At 41.4% G+C, this 17888-nt stretch overlaps 2 protein-coding genes across 3 annotated transcripts in view; one reads left to right on the forward strand and one right to left on the reverse strand.

The window, feature by feature from the left end:
• Positions 1-2057: 2057 nt before the first annotated feature.
• On the forward strand, positions 2058-7594 carry LOC105938334 (proteasomal ubiquitin receptor ADRM1). 2 transcript variants are annotated; one of them, XM_012880032.3, is made up of 10 exons: positions 2058-2193; positions 3319-3546; positions 3787-3903; positions 4159-4369; positions 4998-5079; positions 5165-5328; positions 5478-5612; positions 5774-5931; positions 6050-6152; positions 7235-7594. In XM_012880032.3, exons 2-10 carry the CDS (start codon positions 3337-3339, stop codon positions 7321-7323), a joined length of 1269 nt encoding a protein of 422 aa, XP_012735486.2. In that variant the 5' UTR covers positions 2058-2193; positions 3319-3336; the 3' UTR covers positions 7324-7594. The 2 variants fall into 2 exon arrangements, with proteins under 2 accessions (XP_012735486.2, XP_012735487.2); XM_012880033.3 differs by having other exon boundaries at positions 5001-5079.
• A 622-nt stretch (positions 7595-8216) lies between these two features.
• lama5 (laminin, alpha 5) overlaps positions 8217-17888 on the reverse strand; it is a 134074-nt gene continuing 124402 nt past the window's right edge. The window contains exons 74-80 of the mRNA XM_036142469.1: positions 16212-16404; positions 13863-14000; positions 12156-12315; positions 11945-12075; positions 11762-11855; positions 11566-11685; positions 8217-8561 (exon numbers count right to left, since the gene is read on the reverse strand). Coding sequence (XP_035998362.1) covers positions 8413-8561; positions 11566-11685; positions 11762-11855; positions 11945-12075; positions 12156-12315; positions 13863-14000; positions 16212-16404 — 985 coding nt within the window. The 3' untranslated portion in view covers positions 8217-8412. The remainder of the gene's footprint in view (positions 8562-11565; positions 11686-11761; positions 11856-11944; positions 12076-12155; positions 12316-13862; positions 14001-16211; positions 16405-17888) is intronic.

Raw genomic sequence — 17888 nt, forward strand, 5'->3', positions numbered from 1 at the left:
CTCATAACGAAAATGATGGCTGGGCTTCTGTCTGGATGACTTGCTCAGGAGCGATAACAGCGACTGAACCCTGGACACAGGTCGCTGTCATTAGTGACGCATTACTATATGCTGTCACTGAAGCCATTCAGTTGAGTTCTTAACCAACTCTGTAGCCAAACTAATTCCCTTTAAAAGGTGTGAATTTATTAGACGGATGAACGGAAAGTCGTTAAAGCAAAAGGTTAGCTTAATGCTAGACACAAAGATTCATGCTGCTTTCCAGTTGGTCTATACATCCAGGCTATAGGCAAAATAAAAGCCAGCCCAATTCATTAGCTAATGTTGAATGGGCACTCCGTCAGCGTTAATTAGTCCGTTTTCCTGATGGACACAGACGTGCTGAGGGTGCAGCAGGAAGGAGGAATAATCCGGACTCTGCTGAAGCAACCTGGGTTACCTTAACGAGTCCGGCGACGACCGCAGGGATGATGCGTACAATTCTGCTGTCAATTTGTTTGTTTTTAACCAAAAAAAAAAAAAAAAAGGAGATTTATTTGTACAACTGAAGCCTCCACACTCAGCGGGATCAAAAGGAACCGTCTCCAAAAAAAAAGAAAAAAGTGTGGAAAGGCTTGAGGAAGGGAAAGTAAAAGTGAATCAGAGCCTCTCGTGACGGCTGCAGTCACATGAGGCTTATATAAACCGACGTTAAGCAACAGTGGTGATAAAATAAACTGTTTTCATTTTAATGTGTAACCCCTTTAATTAAAGACAGATCAGATGTTCCCCCCAATCAGCCTCGGTGCTTTCCAGAGAGCAAGCTCTAAATTCACGGTCAGTTTTACTGATAAAGCCATTTATAAAACATAAAAGGGCAATAATGATAATAATAATAACCGTAAGGGCTCTATTGTTTACAAAAGAACAAATTTACTGCAGGTTCCTTTTTAGAGGTATTGGTTTTGAATCAAATAAAAACATAAATGTACTATAAGAAGATCCCCATGCATGCATCAAAGAAGTCCTTTATCTAAACCCAACATCAAACAACATGATGTATTTATAGATTTAAAATGGTGCGAGTTCAGTTAAATTAATTTAGGGAACAGGAAGTACATTACGATTTTTGCAAGAGAAAACACCCCTGATGCCAAACTTCCAGCTGATTTAATGCATCTCTAGTTTTAAATACGTGTTAAAACTACTGACAAAACACTTTCCTATCTTTGGACCAAACGTTCCCATAAAGATAAAGACACATCTGCAGATGTAAATAAACGATCAGCTCAAAAAAAAAAATAAAAAAAATAAGGCATATTTTTTTCCTGATTCTTCAAATACATTAGTTAAATCTATAATCCAAAACAAAGTCGGCGTGTAAGTGGCATCTGACACCCACCCACCCACCGACCATTGCACCTGTCCTCTCCCGTGGATTCAACCACACACGTCAGCTGTGGCATCAGAAACACACCGGCTACACGAAAATAAATCCGGATTTACCGCGGCGTTGTCCGCTACCGGTTACTACACGGACTAAACCTAACGCGTCTCTGAAGTAGTAACTTAACCAAGCCGAAAAGATCGCGGCAGCAAGCCGGGAAAGCACGTCGGTTCGGGGGGGAGGAAATTAGCCCCGTGGTTAAAGCAGATAATCTCCAAGCGCCGCATCAAACGAAAGCAACCAGCATCCATGTTGGTTAAAGCGCTGTTTAGCTAGTCCATATCCTTGTCTAGATTTAGCACTTTGCTCGCTAACTAATCCAAGGGCAGTAAAGCTGGCTAATGCTAGCCCACCCAGCTAACCGTGTGCGTTTCTTACCGTTTCCTCTCCAACTGGGACGGTTTGGCTGTTGTTTTTTTCCTCCCTCTGCGAACGAAGACTTGGGGTTTTATTGGTCTTGCATCCCGGTTTTTCGCTTTGCTTTGGGCCGCTACAGCATTCAAAGACGGAGCAGCGGCGGAAAGCGCCACCGAGCTAACATGTACACCGGGTGGGAACGAGCTGTCAGTCCGTGACAGCGATCCCTCGGTAACCGCCTCCTCCTCCTCCTCCTCCTGCACGTCTGCGCGCGCACATCCTCTCTCGGCGCGCGCGCGCTCACCCACCCCAGCAAAGCGGAAGTTCACTCATCCTACGTAACTAGCGTAACTGCCGTACGCAGCGAGCGGAGAGAAAACTTCTGGGGTATTTTGAAGATTTAGTCGCAGGTATTTAAACGTGAGTCTTTAAAAATCTTTGTTTTGTTGTTCTGTTTTTTTTTGTTTAAAAGTGTCGCGACGCGTTTGTTGTTTTCTTTAAACAACTTAAGGTGGTTTTAGTGAATAAGACTTCGGCCTTGTTGTTCATCCGTTTAGCCATGTCATGGGCTAACGTTAGCATGGTCAACCAGAACTACACAAAGCTGACGATAACTAGGTGGCTTAACTGATCGAACTTAAATACTATATAACAACTTCACGCCACACACGTTAAAACGAGATTTAAAAGAAACTAAAATTGTATCACTCTTGAAATTCGCGAAGAAGATAAAGCAAAAAAGAAAAACGTTACGCCAATAGCTCTGTAAAGCTAACTTTTACAGCATTTGCCCCTTTTTTCCCGTAAAGTTTAGAAAGTTGTTTGAGTAAAATGACTTTTTAATCAAATTTGTTTAAGGATGTTTAATCTGACTAGGATTACTGAATAAAAAAAATAATTCGCAAAAAAGTTCGTTTTTTGTTCTGCAAATGTTTGCTATTGAGTGGGTTTAGCTGGTACTGTGACCTCCTGGTGTTAGATATTTATACAGAGCCATATAAGCACATATATATTTACAGCACACTATCACTATAGGAAATGAGTTAAACTTTTTCTGTTTTCAAACTAGTAAGAGAAGTCTCCCTGGCAAGAAACATTTGAACAAAACAAGCCAAACTGAAAAACTGGTGGAATTTGATCATTGTTTGCATAAAACACTTAACATAAATATGTTCAAAAACAGATTTGCTACTGATTTAATGAGACACAGACCTACCCCCCCCCCCCCCCCCCCCCTTATCAGTAGGATTTACTGAATAATTAGGAAGTGTGTGCTGCATTTATTGTGCCTAAAGAACACACTAACGGTAGACTTGCAAAAGAGAATGAGACTAAAAAAATTGTTTTTAGTTGATTTATATTATTTGGATTGTTTTGAGCATTTGACCAACTGCACGCCTCAGTCAACAATATGTGGCCCTGCCATGTTGCAAAAATAATTCAATAAAAATCCAGCAATCTGGACCAAGATGGCTGCTGCGTCTGTAAATTGGACAACATCGTGAGGCTTGACATTTTGTTCCGTTTTTCATCAGTTTGGGAGGCTTGGAACGATGTCATCCGGTGCTCTGTTTCCGAGTTTGGTCAGCGGCTCAAGGGGAAGCTCCAGCAAGTACCTGGTGGAGTTTCGCGCCGGTAAAATGACCTTGAAGGGAAACACGGTCACACCCGACAAACGCAAGGGTTTGGTGTACATCCAGCAGTCTGATGATTCCCTGATCCACTTCTGCTGGAAGGACAGAACCACAGGAAATGTTGACGATGTAAGTAAAGATTTTTGTTTTTAAATTAGTAACAACAGACAGAAGTCAAAAATGACTATAAAGAAATGTCTTTTTGATGTCATCTAAAGCTATTAGCTGACCTCTCCGTATCTACTGTACTCAGATCATAGATCCATTTAAACATTTTTTAACAAGGCATCTTCTTGTGTATGAGGCTCATTTGTTACTATAACTGTTACTATTTGAACTAAATTGCCTTTTTTTGTTTCTTTTCCCTAGGACCTGATCATCTTCCCTGATGACTGTGAATTTAAGAGGGTGAACCAGTGCACCACCGGACGCGTCTATGTGCTGAAGTTCAAGGCCGGCTCCAAAAGGCTCTTCTTCTGGATGCAGGTTAGTAGAAGCTGCTGATCTGCTGAATAGAAAATAAAGTGGACATGTGCTTTTTTATGCGTAGTTAGTTATGTGTGTGTGTGTGCAAAGTGGAAGGGTGACCAAACATTTTTCAGACATGAGGTAAATCTTTTCTGTAGATTCATCAGAAAGCCAAAAACATAGTCTTTAGCTATGGAGACATTGGTTGAGTTTCAGTAAAGCTGCTGTGTGGCGTGAGATGAGAAACCGCTTGGCTTTTTTTTAAACCCTTAGGAGCCCAAAACGGACAAAGACGAGGAGTTCTGCCGTAAGGTGAACGAGTTCCTGAACAATCCTCCGATTCCTGGGTCTGCCAGCAGCGGAGGTGGCAGCGGCCATGAACTGTCTGCACTGGGAGGAGAGGGAGGCCTCCAGAACCTGCTGGGAAACATGAGCCACAACCAACTGATGCAGCTGATTGGTCCAACCGGGCTTGGTGGACTGGGTGAGTGACTCTGGATATTTCTGACTGCCTTAGTTTTCAATGTTGGCTTTAAAAACTTGTTTTCTGGTAAAGATAAAAATGTATCCAGATATCAAACCCATAAAGCGACGCACATTTTGCTTTCTAAAGAAAACTTTTAGCCACTTTTAAAAGATTCTGCGTGTCATTTTGCAGAACTTTAGTCCAAACAATCTTTAGACGACGACACGGATGAGAGCTTATAAAACCAGACCCACAGTTGGCTTTTAGCCAGAGCCAAAATTAGATGCAATACGTTCCCTGATAATAGCCATAACGATGCTGATTCCCATTCAGAGCTTTTTTTATCCCTTACCCTTGTTTGTTTCCTTCACCATAATTTCTCATTATTAGCTTTTGCCTCACAATCACTATAAATACACAAAGTGTGAACAACGAAGGAAGTAGAAGCCTAATCCAGCAAGGCAAGCTAAATTAGTGGCATTCAGAACCAGCATGCATGACATGTAACATCTGATCAGATTTAGAATCCATGCAGTCCTTTGCACCTTTGCTTGATACGATAAATTGTGCAGCCCTTCTGAAGGGCCCAGGTACTTTATCGGCTCAGTTATGGCAGTTTTTATAGATTTGTTTTTGTTCGTCTAAGGAGGCCTGGGAGCTTTAGCGGGACCCGGCCTAGCGAACCTTCTAGGCAGTGGGGGTCCACCCACCAGCAGCTCCTCCTCCAGGTGAGAAACGTCAAAGATCTGCGCTTATCAGACTTCTGTAGGATGAAGGAAATATCACGTTTATGGTCTCCTGGTTCCTTCTCAGCTCTCGAAGCCAAGCGGCCACAGCAGCCTCTTCATCAGCCGCAGCCCCCAGACTGAGCTCCACCCAGACACCAACCACACCTACACCGCCTGCTGCCTCGGCGCCCTCCACCACCACCACCACCGCTGCTGCTGCTGCTGCTGCCGCCGCCCCCTCCACCCCAGGTATGATGGCCTGAGCCAGTCCTCTGATTAGACCTTAATAGCCTCAGGGGAGCGTTATGATGAATGTTAAAATATACATTTTTATATATATAAAAGAAGAGAAACTGATCCTCTTTCCATTTCTCATGAATCCTTTTTCCCCTTTGCAGCTCCAGCTCAGACGCCTGTGGCCCCGGCCTCTGCTGGAAGCCCCCCCCCTCACCAGCCCATCCAGCTCAGCGACCTTCAGAGCATCCTGGCCAACATGAATGTTCCTGCTGCAGCTGCTGGTCAGGGGTCTGCAGGTCAGGAACCCGTTCCTCGCTGTACGGCTTATTGAAATCACGCGCTACGGTTGTGATCGTTAATCTGCATCATCAGATTGTTTCTTAGACGACGCAGAGAAGGCAGACAGGTTTAAGGCCCATCGTTGCGTAGCAGCTAACTGGTCTGCTGTGTCCTGTAGTGGACCTGGCGAGCGTTTGCACCCCGGAGATGATGGCTCCCATCCTGACCAACTCTGAAGTCCAGCAGAGGCTCCTCCCCTTCCTCCCCAGTGGAGAAAGCTTACCACAGAGTGCCGAGGAGATCCAGAACACCCTGAACTCGCCTCAGTTCCAGCAGGTAGAAGCGGATTAAAACAGATTCTTTCTCTGTATTTATTTCCTTCTTTTCTCGTCTTGGTGCTGAAATAGTTTTTCTTTTTTATGACTGTGCTGACGGATCTCTCTCTAACCTGCAGTCCATGAGCATGTTCAGCAGCGCCTTGGCTTCTGGACAGCTCGGTCCGCTCATGAGTCAGTTCGGTCTGTCAGCTGAAGCTGTGGATGCTGCCAACAGGGGAGGTAGGATGAGCGCCTCACATCTCTGCTGCAGACGTGCTTCTCAGATAGTGACGGTGCTGCTGGGATTTCTGTCCAGAAAATACTGGCCTTCTAAAATAAAAAACATTTTAGAACCACTGCCTCGCAGGGAGTCGCACCCTTCAGCTTCTAATAGCCTTGGATTAATCTCAAAACAGTAAAATATGTTCATAGATAAGATCCTGTTATAAGATAAGATAGTCTTTATTGATCTCACAATGGAGAAATTCACTCGTCACATCGGCTCATACAAGAAGGTGCATTCAGTTATATACAGTGAATCTTCATATATACAATGGATCAAAAAGAATACCAAAAAATACAAAAAAGGAAATAGGAATGGGCATATGATGTCTTATTTACATTCTTAGTGGTCTATATATATATATATATATATGCGCCTACATACATACGTAGATGACAGATCAGCCTTTTCTCTGAAACCTCTTAGTAACAGGTCTCCAAAAAGTTTCTATACTTTTTACTTTTAGCATTGCTAAGCACTACTCACTAAAAGATTTTTAATTTGAGTTTTTCTTATTAAATTTTTACTTTATTTTCATTATGTTACAGCGCTGACTTTATTTTAAATAACTGCGTTAGTTCATTAATAGAAATGTTTGCTCCTCCACTCAAACCTTTCCATTAACACAGTTTATATTTGTAGGTCAACAATTTTAAGTCTTGCTTTTTTGCATATTCAGAAAGAAAGAGACGTTATAGAGTTGGGAGTCTTCGCTTGCATTTTGTTGGGATTTTTTTTTAATGAAGTTTACTGAAAACACATATGAAGGACAAGTACAACCTTTAACAAGTTTCCCAGATGGAGATAAACAGCCTCACAGGAGGAGGGACTGAACTTTCCCAAGTGGTTTTTGAATAACGTTTGAAGCAACACCATCTCCAAGTAGCAGTTTTTATTTTATTTTTTTATTTATTTTTTAAACCAGATCACCTGAAATGGGTGGAAAACATATAGTCTGTTGTCACCGAACGTCTCCACTGCTTTTTGTGCACAGAGTTCTTCTGTATAAACCTTAAACCTGCTTGTCTCTCCTCCTCAGACGTTGAAGCGTTTGCCAGAGCCATGCAGGCCAGCAAAGGAGACTCCAAAGAGAAGAAAGAGGACGATGAAGACATGAGTCTGGATTAGAGACCAGCCTACCAAGTCCCGCCTCTCTCTGTACTCCTTTTTTACCTCTTCCATGTCAACATTGTCTTAAAGCTTTTCATAAACCAAAGACAATGTTTCTACTCAGGAGAAACAGAACATTAGCTTCGCTAAAGTTGACTCTGACCACCATGTAGACGTTAGCAGTCCTCTTCTGTTGCCTTTGTTTGAGACTTTATGTTTTTGTTCTTAAAGTACCGACTGTCAGATTTCTGGGACTAACTCTTTATTAAAGCAAAAAGATAAAAACTCACGTGTACATTTTATATGAAAAAGTCTTTATTCAAACACATGGGGGCTGGGAGTGAGTGCAGCAGCAGCTTATTCTTTCTGAGATATTCATAAATGTTAACATAAATTTCCTTTTGTTACATGTTCTTAAAAAAATAAAAAATGACACTTGCAGGACAGGAAAAAAAACAATAAACTAATATAACTGCAGATCATTTGGGGAACAAGGTTAAATAAAAGGGGAATAGGCAGTTTAATTACAGAGCTGGGGTTATTCAAGGTCCACGTTTTCATATTTAATTATCTGATTTACCAGGATAAATGTGCCATTTCAAAGCTTTGAAATATATTTGCCAGATTTGTCACAAATATGGTAACAAACGTTTATTTTTTTAGCCCATATGAGGCTGAATAGACGTGACATCACAGCTCAGTCCAAGTTTATGTTGGGTTTCATTAAAAAAAACTGGTTCTTTACATCCATTTCAACAAATTTAACCAACCCGTGCTGCCTGAGGATGTTGATAATGTATCTGTGTACAGACTCGGATAAATTCATAAACACCTATGAATATATAGCTGAATTAGGAACATTTTATTCAGGGGGGGGAAAAGTACATATTTTTATTTTAAAGTTGATATTTATCCATTTTAATCAGTGCATCTCTTTACGAAACCAATTATCACTAATATAGCACCCTGCAGAACAAAAAAAAAGTGATATGAAATGTTTTTTTTTTGTTGCAAAAAATAAAATAAATATTAATATATTTTAAATTAGCTAAAGTAACATGACACCCACCACCAGTTTTGTGTTGTCAGGGAATGTGAGGATATGCTCTACATGTGAGGGCAGCCATGAGTCCCGACGGCGCCGCGCACAGACCGCGGTTTGGACAAATTCACGCGTCTGCCGTTGATGCTGACATGGCGGAAACAGCCGTGGAAAGCAGGAAAACCGTCAGGGTGGCCGTTCACTTTGACGTCACCTGGTGAACAGAGAAGAATATTAAAACAATTAGATAAACTAGCAAGTTTAAAGTTCAGGTATTTTTTTGGGGGGGAAATTAGCATAATAGCGCTTTAAGAAGAAGTCAAATATTAAGATAAACTAAACAAGACTACAAAATGGAGGAGAAACATCTGTCCAATTGAATGACGTGTCCTGTGGTAAAGCATTCAGTCTGGTTTGAGGACTGGATTTGATCCAGGATCTCCCACAATTATTAGCAAGAGAAAATAATAAACTAGCCTAATCTAAACTTGGATCTAAAGAAACACCAAGAGTTAAAAAAGTAAATACCAGAGTAGACATTATGTTTGAATACTCCGGATGAAAATAAGATGAAATATTCAAGTTTAACAGTGGAAAAGCCTCCAGTTTATTTACAGAAACACGATAATGTATGATAATATGTAGAGCTTGAATAAGAAAACTTTTAAAAATATACAGTAGCATCCTACTAAATATTGCAACCAAGCAGTTTGCGATTGAGCTGTAATCCTGGCGTTGCAATGATCCACATATGAGGTTATTAAAGCTTAAATGAGAATGTCTTGAATAAAGACGTTTATTCAGAAAACGGTCTAATCCTCAGCCAAGGTTGCAGGCCTCTAATGGTGCCCAGATGTTCACATTCATTCATATTCAGAAGGATATAAATCCATTCTTTCTGAAAGTCGACTGCAACCAGGAACTCTGTGTTAGCGTTGTAAAGGCAGAGAAAATGCGCCAGTAGTGAGTCTATTGATAGACCGTGGCCAGTTGACCAATAAGTAGTGGTGAGCGAAATGAACCTTAAATGTTATCACAATATATTGTGGTGAAGTTGTGATAACGACAAGTGATGATAAAATAATATTTACAACTTGCAGTCTTTTTCAGCTAACTGAATGGCTGTGACTGGATGTCAATTATAGCCCAATAAGCACAAATATTGTCCCTTAAAAAAAACATTTAAAAATGTATTGTTTGTTAAAACAAAATTAGAAATATGTTTCATCAGGACTTTAGTTGCGTAAAGAAGTGTGAATTTTAATATCAGACTGCACAAAGTAACTACACAAAGTAACTGCATTTAAATACATTTTTGGATTTATTGATGCTCTCAATAACCCGACAGCGGAGAAAATAGCAAAAATAACAATACTGGCAGCTTTGTTTTTTTTTTAGACTCAATTAGTTGGAATTTATTGTTGTCAAGATAGATCCATATTCTTATTATGCATTTTTCATGATAACGATAAAACAACACGTTAAAGGCATGGCCCTATCAGCGTAGGCGATCATGTCACAATAAAGAATAATGGTCTGAGCACACAGCCTTGAGGTGCTCCATGATTGATTGTAGCTGTGGAAATTCTGCTTAGTTGATTTAAAAAAATTTTTTTTTTTTTTACCAAAAAGCCTTTGATCAAAACATCAATAATAATAATAAATCAAGCTTTTCAAACTTTTAAGACATAAAGAAAGCAGAAAGGTGCTGATGTCCGAGCAGAAACTGAGAAAGAAGGATTTTCCTGTCTGGAACAGTCAGAAAACGGTCACTGGAGGTTTTCCCGTAGAATCACTACATCCACACTGCAGGACTTGACCCTCAATTCCGATTTTTTTTGAGGTGGCCGTTCATATTACTATTAAATGCGACCGCCATCATACTGTTATCTGGATGGTTCAGGACCGCAAAGCGACAAACATCTGCAGACGTCCCACAACATCTCGCTGTTCACAGAAGTAATGGTGAATGTAAATGTTTCTAAGTGTTCAATAAGGTTTTGTTTAAAAAAAAAAAAAAACGCGGATACCAGCCGGCATCTCTATTTATTAGAAAGTTGCTGAGCAATGGGAGCCGACAATATTAAGACCACATCACAGCAAGATGAAGTAAAGTAGGAAGAAAGCAGCACAGCTATCAATAACGGTCTTTAATGGAGCGCTAGCTGCTGCTGCTGTGACACTTTGAAAAAAAAAAATTAGAACCACGTTTGATTTTTTATTTTAACGTAGCCTCAGTCCATGGCCAGTCGCTGTATGTATGAGTAGGGCTGGATGATATAGAAAAAAAAAGCATATAGATAAAACAGAAATCATATTGATCGGTATCGATAATTATCAACTAATTCAAAACATATATTTTAAGTGCAGCCCTGGCCATTTTATCCTGTTGCTCAGCGACCTATTTTTAGATACAGACACACAAACACCCAATTCAAACTCAAACCTTTATTCAACCAACTTTTTACCAAAACTACAAGTTTTTAAAGAAAAAAAGAACGCGTGCTCTCTGAACTCTCTGAACTCTCTGAAGGGGGCGGAGCTTGGTGACGACTCATTCCTGGGTCTGCGTTTGTGATTGGTTGGGAAGATGTAATGACTATAATATTAACCTACATGAATGCAAAAGGAAGGAAAACTATTCTATTGAACTTTTAATTGGCCGTTTTTCTATCATCGATATTTATTGTTACTGAATGTTCGTCCAGCCTTATGTATGAGGGACAGTGGGGAAAGAAATATGGCCAGCTGTTCTGAATGTTTGCCACCTTCCGGGTCTAAAACAGATTACCCGTTGGCTTTGGGCCGACAGTGGCGCAAGAGTTAGGGAGTTTTTGGCGGGTTGCCGGTTCGATCTGTCCTTGGGCAAGACACTTCACCCAAATAGCCTGCTGGCGCTGGTCAGAGGGTGGCGCTGATGTATGGCAGCCTCGCCTCTGTCAGTCTGTCCCAGGGCAGCTGTGGCTACTAGCATAGCTCACCACCGTCAGGGTGTGAATGACTGTAGCGTGAAGCACTTTGCGGTCGTCGTTAAAGTTACTCTAAAGTTGCAGTTAAAGCGCTGCACAAGCCATTTACAATTTAAACATCTAATTTGTCACATTTAAACTCTTTTAAACAAAGATGTTCGTCACCAGATTACTCTGAAAAGTGCGGCGGTGTCTCCAGAGACGTGGAGGCAACCCTGAAACGGTTTGGACATCTGCTGAGAAACTCACTTGGTGCGCCTCCCAGGTACACGGCGGCCTTGGCCCCTGCAGAGCGGCTCTGCTTTGGGCCCAGGTTCTCCTCGCTGGCTCCGTCCACACGCAACTGCAGAGCGTTGAATCTCTTCAACACTGGAGAGTGAAGCTGCATTAGAAAAAGGCAACAGTCGCGGGCGCAGAGGCAGACATGTTGGGGAGGTAAACCCACCTGTGATGGTGTGCCAGCGCCGGTTGCACAGAGATTCATCGGGCATTAAAGAGGTAGAGAATTCACCTTTGGCGCCGCTTACCGACACGATCACCTGCACACAAGAACACCAGGGTTGATTGTAGGACCTCTGAAAAGTCTCCACACTCTTCTGTTGCTTGGGGGGGAAAAGCCTTTACTGACCTCCCCCTGGCTTAGGACCAAGCTGAGGTGTTGGTCAGGTGAGCTTCCAGCGTGCAGCAGCAGCCCAGACTCTGAAGCGGGCCGAACCTCCAGCCGGATCTCCAGGTCCCGACCCAGAACCAGAGAGTCATCTGTCAGGGAGGCGGAGAGACTCCAGTGAGCCGACAGTCGGACAGAAAGACTGCAAACAGCCGACGGGGAGGGTGACTACCTATCTCCATGTGTCCTCCCTGTCCAGAGAAGTAGGCTCCAGGTTGCAGAGGGTTCTGGAAGCAGGGCACCGCCCCCTGACTGTGAGACGGGTTTCCTGCAGGGACCGCGTTCAGTTTCAGGTCCCGGACACATCCGGCGAAACCTTCACAGCCTGCAGGCTAGAATTCACAACAAACACACACACAGAGCTTTAAATTAAAACCGGATGAGGGCAGAGAGTACACAGACGTTTCATTTTACACGGCATCAGAACTTAACGAGTCACCTAACCCTCAGTGGGTCTTTAAAAAGATCTGATACTGTTGTGCCGCCATGTTCTCTGTAGAGAAGACGCTTTTCTCTTTGAACCCTTCCTAAACCCTTAAACCCATGACTAACCCAGACACACACCTGCATAAGCCGCAGCAACACGCCACCAGAACTCCTGGTTTATTGAGGCTATATTGGTCATAATTAAGGTTGGATGAACAGTTTATGACACACCAGAAGGATTTGGTTTATATGCACATAGAGATTTAGGGAGTCCAGCTGTCAGAAAGCTCCCCTAGGAAACCAGGAGAAGCATTTTAACGCCTGATAATCTGTTCATAATGTGACCTGGAAAAAAAAAAAAAAAGGGAAAAAAAAAGAAAGAAAAGAAAAAAAAGGAAGAAAAAAAAGAGAAAAAAAGGAAAAAAAAAGGAAAAAAAAGAGAGAGAAAAATAATAATAATAATAATGTGACCTGGAAGCAGAAAGTGTGAATAACAACTGTTGTCTAAAATGGGCTGCTGCCTTTCCTCTATTTAACTTGAACATTGCATTTCTTTTTATTCAACGTGACGGATGCATTTTCACCTGTATTGTCAATTAAAAGTTGCACAATTTATAATGTTTTCCCCTTTGTGATAAATTCATTATCTTTTGCTTTAGTACAAAACTTTAAATTGGCTTTTTTATTCATATTATTTATGGTAATGTGTAACTCTGGTGTAAACCTTTTTATATTCTATTCTATTTAAATATATTATATTTTACTCCATTCTATGCAATTCTATTATTTCATTATTATTTAAGTTTTTTTTTAGTACTGTTGATATAAAAGTATTTGCTGCAAAAGCTTCATGTAGAATTAAGTGCCTTAATATCAGGGTTACTTTAATAATTCACCAAGTTTATGATTTTTCTTGTTTTTTTTGTTTTTTTTGTGGGGGACGACAAAATTCAGGACATTTTGAAACAAACAAAAATGTTTTTGATTTTGAGTTTCATTATTTGTTCACAAATAAATCACCCCATCGTTAAAGCTGGCTTCTGATTGTCTTAAACATTTTATTTCACTGATTTTTAGGCTTCAGGATGAATTTAAATGAAACATTTGGACCCAACTAATCTGGACCGAATTATCCTGACAGCTATTACTGATGGGTGGTGATCAGTTCTGACGTTAAAAATTAAAGGTTTTTAAGGTTTTGTTTGCTAACAGGACCCTGTTTAAAACCCAAATCTTAAGCACTGCTGGTCCTAAAAATGTTCTGAAATTAAAATTGTATTTATTAAAAAAAAGATATAATAATGAATACAATCTGGAAACCCAAATATTTCCCCCTCTGTGGTTTTCTTGTACTCATCCAGATTTAGAAAGTGGTAAAATGGCATTTAACACTTTTACATATCATGTGCATATAAATGATGATGTTTTTTGTGACAATGAGTGTAATTGTGACCTTGACTGAGGCTGGGACTCCTCCGATAAATAAAGGCCCGCTGAGCCGCATCTTGGCGCCTCCAGGTATCCTCTTGGATCGAGCGCTGATGCCACCCACCGTCAGGCTGATCTTGTTCCCTTCGAGCTTTATGAAGACCTGCAGTGAGATGGGAAGCGGAGAAGCTTAGAGACATCTGGTGAGCCCACCTCTGACCCGCTACGTTCACGATCTTTCCCCTGCAGAACAGACACAAGTCCATTTTCTGAGGAAACACCATTACCAAAGCCGCCTCAGTGCCACCATGAGCTCTGAAACCTGACCCAAACGCCTCAACCGGGTCACTGCTGTGGAAATAATCACACAGCAACCATCTTTTCTGGATCAAGAGTGGCTTCTTTTAAAGGAAAAGTTTCATTTCAGAACCTTTAAAGGCCTGTTGTTGTCATTTCTCCAAAATGTGCAACGTCCTAAATATTCCACCTTGCTTTCCGGACACAATAACAGACGCTTAACACGTGTAAACGTTTTCTGAAATTATATTAAAGTAGGCTATGCTAAAAGGTTACATATTTTGGACATTAATGTTTGAATAGTCTGGACCTTTCCAAGCCCAAGAGGCATCTTTGCACTCAGTCCAGCTGCAAACGTTACGTGGCCGTTTGAAAAGAACAATACTTATAGCTTTTGATAAACAGCTGCCATTTTATTTCTATTTTTAGGATTTAAAATGAAGAAAAACTAAAACACTTTTGTAAGAAGAGGATGTGGTGCAGATATTTGTGGAATATTGTGTAAAAGAAATCCCAATGATGAGAAAAACAGATTTAAAAAAACGTAATACTACACTGCAAAAACGGAGCTAGAAATAAGTAAAATGTTCTTAAAATGAGTGTGTTTGTCCTTGATTTGAGCAGGTAAATAAGATGATTTGCCAATGGAACAAAATTCTCATTCCATTGGCAGATGATCTTATTTACCTGCTCAAATCAAGGATAAACACACTAACTTTAAGAACATTTTACTTATTTTTAGACCAATTTTGTAGGGCTTTTGTTGTGGAAATAAATGCAAATATTTCATGAAAAACTCAAACCTGCCTTTGTTGTTATATTTACTATATATTTAAAAAAAATAGCTTGTTCTCTGAGCCCCTCGTGGCTACGGAGCCGCCAGTTACAGACCCCTACGGCGGGCTAATAAATCAGAATAGGTCAAACTATAAATAAAAAGAGGATTTCATGTTTCTGTTCTGGTGAGAAATATATTTTAAATAGAGAAATAACTCTCTCTTTTGTCCTGCTGAGCGCAAAGACATTCTAATGCAACGCTTTAAATCAGACGTTATCTGCGCAGGTATTTACTTTTGTCGGAGGATTTTCACAAGCAGCTTTTCATCGGCGTATTTCCAAGTTTAGCCTTCTTCCCTTACACCCCCCCCCCCCCCCCCCCCCCCCATCTACTCTAAAACTATAACTGGGACACCTGAGAAGGGAGGGAGAAAGGTGCAAAGGGGTGAAACGGACTCAGTCCTCATCTTTAAGCCACTGTGATCACTTTGGTTTTATGTTTTGACCCCCGTGTGTTCAGCTCTTCAATATTTCCACTCAATGTTTCTCTTTGGAATGATTTACCAACGGAAATAAAAATAGAAACTGACCTGAAAACATTTAATAGAAAGGTGAAACCTTGGCTGAAAGAAAATCAAATATGTGAACATTGAGTCATTATGATTATGTTGGATGTGAGGTGTTGTTTTGTGTAATGTTGTTAGGATTATGTTAATGGTTGTCTTTTATAATGTATCTTATATATGATTGTGCAATGTGAGCTACGTTTTAGGAAAATGTATTTTATAAAGGCCTGACTGGGGACTGGGGTTGCAAATTAGCCTATAGGCTAGAAACCTTTCATGCAACACATTTACACATTTTGTTATGGCTCTGCCTATTACAATTATGAATGTAATAATGTGCGCTGCATTGTCCCTGACAAATAAACTAATAAAAAACAAAAAAAACCCAAAAAAAAACAAATGTCCTCTCCTCATGATGCCAATGATTTTGTGAAGTGCTCCAGTCCCTCCTGCAGTGAAACACACCCACAGCATGGTGCTGGAGGTCTCCAGTCTTCAATTTTCCCCAATAGTTGAGGCTTATTATTGAATATCTGGTGTTAATTGTGTCTCTGTGTTGCCCTGCGATAAACTGCCGACCTGTCCAGGGTGTAACCCCCCCCCCCCCCCCCCCCCCCTCGCCTATTGACAGCTGGAGATAGGCACCAACACCCCTCACAACCCCATGAGGGACAGACGTGTTAGAAGATGGATGGTTTGAATTGTAAGTAAAACAAAGGTGTGTTTGACCTCACCGGGTGCCAGCGCTCGTCGTTGTATCTGTTCAGGCTGCGCACTTTGACTTTACTTCCCGCTGCCTCCACTGACAGCATCAGGTGGCCTTTGAGGACGCTGAGCGTCATGGCCGCTCCGCCTGGCTGCCTGCCGGCTGCATGGAGCACGCAGCCGTCGGAGGAGTTGATCTTCAGCCCCAGTGACAGCTGAGAGCTGTGGGAAAATGATTGGCTGGCTGAATTAATTGCGTAGATGTTAACAACAGATTTTAGTGCTACTTCAGGCCGATACTTTGGTGGGTTTTATTCAAAATCTTACAGTCACAGTGATGGAAACGCTAAATCTGCAGCTCAGATTTAGAGTTAATCTCACAATCCTCACATATAAAAGTATCCCCCCCGCCCCCCCCTCTGTTGGCATTTTTCACATCTTGTTGCCTCACAACCAGGAACTTAAACAGATTGTTTAAGAGTTTGTGTCATTTCATTTACAGATCATCCCTACAACTTTGAAGATGGATTAATTGTTAGTGTGAGGCAAACAACAAGTAACAGCAAACTTCAGCGTACATCCACCTTTTTGGAAGTGTCTTTGGATCCTCACTACACCTGGCTGTGAACGGGACTTTGACTAGGCCATTCTAGAGAAGTTTAAAGCGTGATTAGGTTCTAAAACAATACCCTCAGCTTTGAACATCTAGAGGTGGACCGACATGGACGTCCACCTACACAAAACAAAGCAAAAAGCTAACCTGACTCTCGCCGGATGGATGTAGCCGAGCTCCACACGGCTCCACACATCCATCAGGAATCTCCGCCATTGGCAGGGATTTCAATACCACATAAAATGGACGAGCCAATCAGGATCGGCGGGCGTTTTTTTGTGTAGATGTGACGTATCTGTTAGGATTCAGGCAACAATGGTGGCTCGCAGCGAGGAAGCATCGGTGACCAGACGTCCCAGAGTCCCAGTTTTGGATGACCTGTTCCTGACAAAAGCTGTCCCCAGAAATGTTTTCAGTGAATCATGATGCAGTAAAATAGTTTAACGCAGCAAGAGGTATTTACTCGGTCCTGCCGCTGTCCCGGCGTAGTAGAAGAGCTGAGCTGAACGCGCCTTCCCCGCCTCGTTGGCGTTGGAGATTGGGCAAAACTAACCCTAACCCAGACTCTGCAACCCGCCCGCTTAGCGAAATCAGAGATGTCCCCAGTTTTCATTAGAGAAAAATGGTTGCCTGGTAACATTAATGTTGCTGTTTCATCGAAGTTGTCCAATCTATCAAATATCAATTCTTTAAAGGAACACCAGAGAACGTCTTTGAAGGCTTTTATTAGTGGAAACTACGGTTTCTGTTTAGATGTGAATGGTTGAAGTATGACGGACATGTGGTTTATCCAATCATAGGCAAGGATTTTGATAAGGCCCCTCCTTCTGAAATAAATCTCCAATGGAGTAATCGCAAATGGACGTGTGGAGCTGTGTGGAATGAAATCCATCTGGTGAGAGTCAGGTTAGCAAAAAGCAGCTTTATCAGAAAAAAAAAAGAAATAGCTTTTCACGGAAGAAATGGTGGAATCAAACTCATAAGAATCTTTTTTACCACACACCGTATCGGAAAGAGGGTAAACATGTAGAAGAATGTGCTCATGTCTGATGAGACTAAAATAAATAAAGCCTGTTAGAGGAGTGATCCCCAC

This window comes from Fundulus heteroclitus, chromosome 1 (genome assembly GCF_011125445.2).
Source record: "Fundulus heteroclitus isolate FHET01 chromosome 1, MU-UCD_Fhet_4.1, whole genome shotgun sequence".
NCBI lineage: Eukaryota > Metazoa > Chordata > Actinopteri > Cyprinodontiformes > Fundulidae > Fundulus > Fundulus heteroclitus.

Excerpts from the sequence above, each read along its gene's own strand:
- LOC105938334 (XM_012880032.3), top strand. The coding sequence starts at position 3,337 with ATGTCATCCGGTGCTCTGTTTCCGAGTTTGGTCAGCGGCTCAAGGGGA. Across the intron at positions 3,547-3,786 it reads CCACAGGAAATGTTGACGAT|GACCTGATCATCTTCCCTGA; the intron begins GTAAGTAAAGAT and ends TCTTTTCCCTAG. Across the intron at positions 5,329-5,477 it reads CGCCGCCCCCTCCACCCCAG|CTCCAGCTCAGACGCCTGTG; the intron begins GTATGATGGCCT and ends TCCCCTTTGCAG.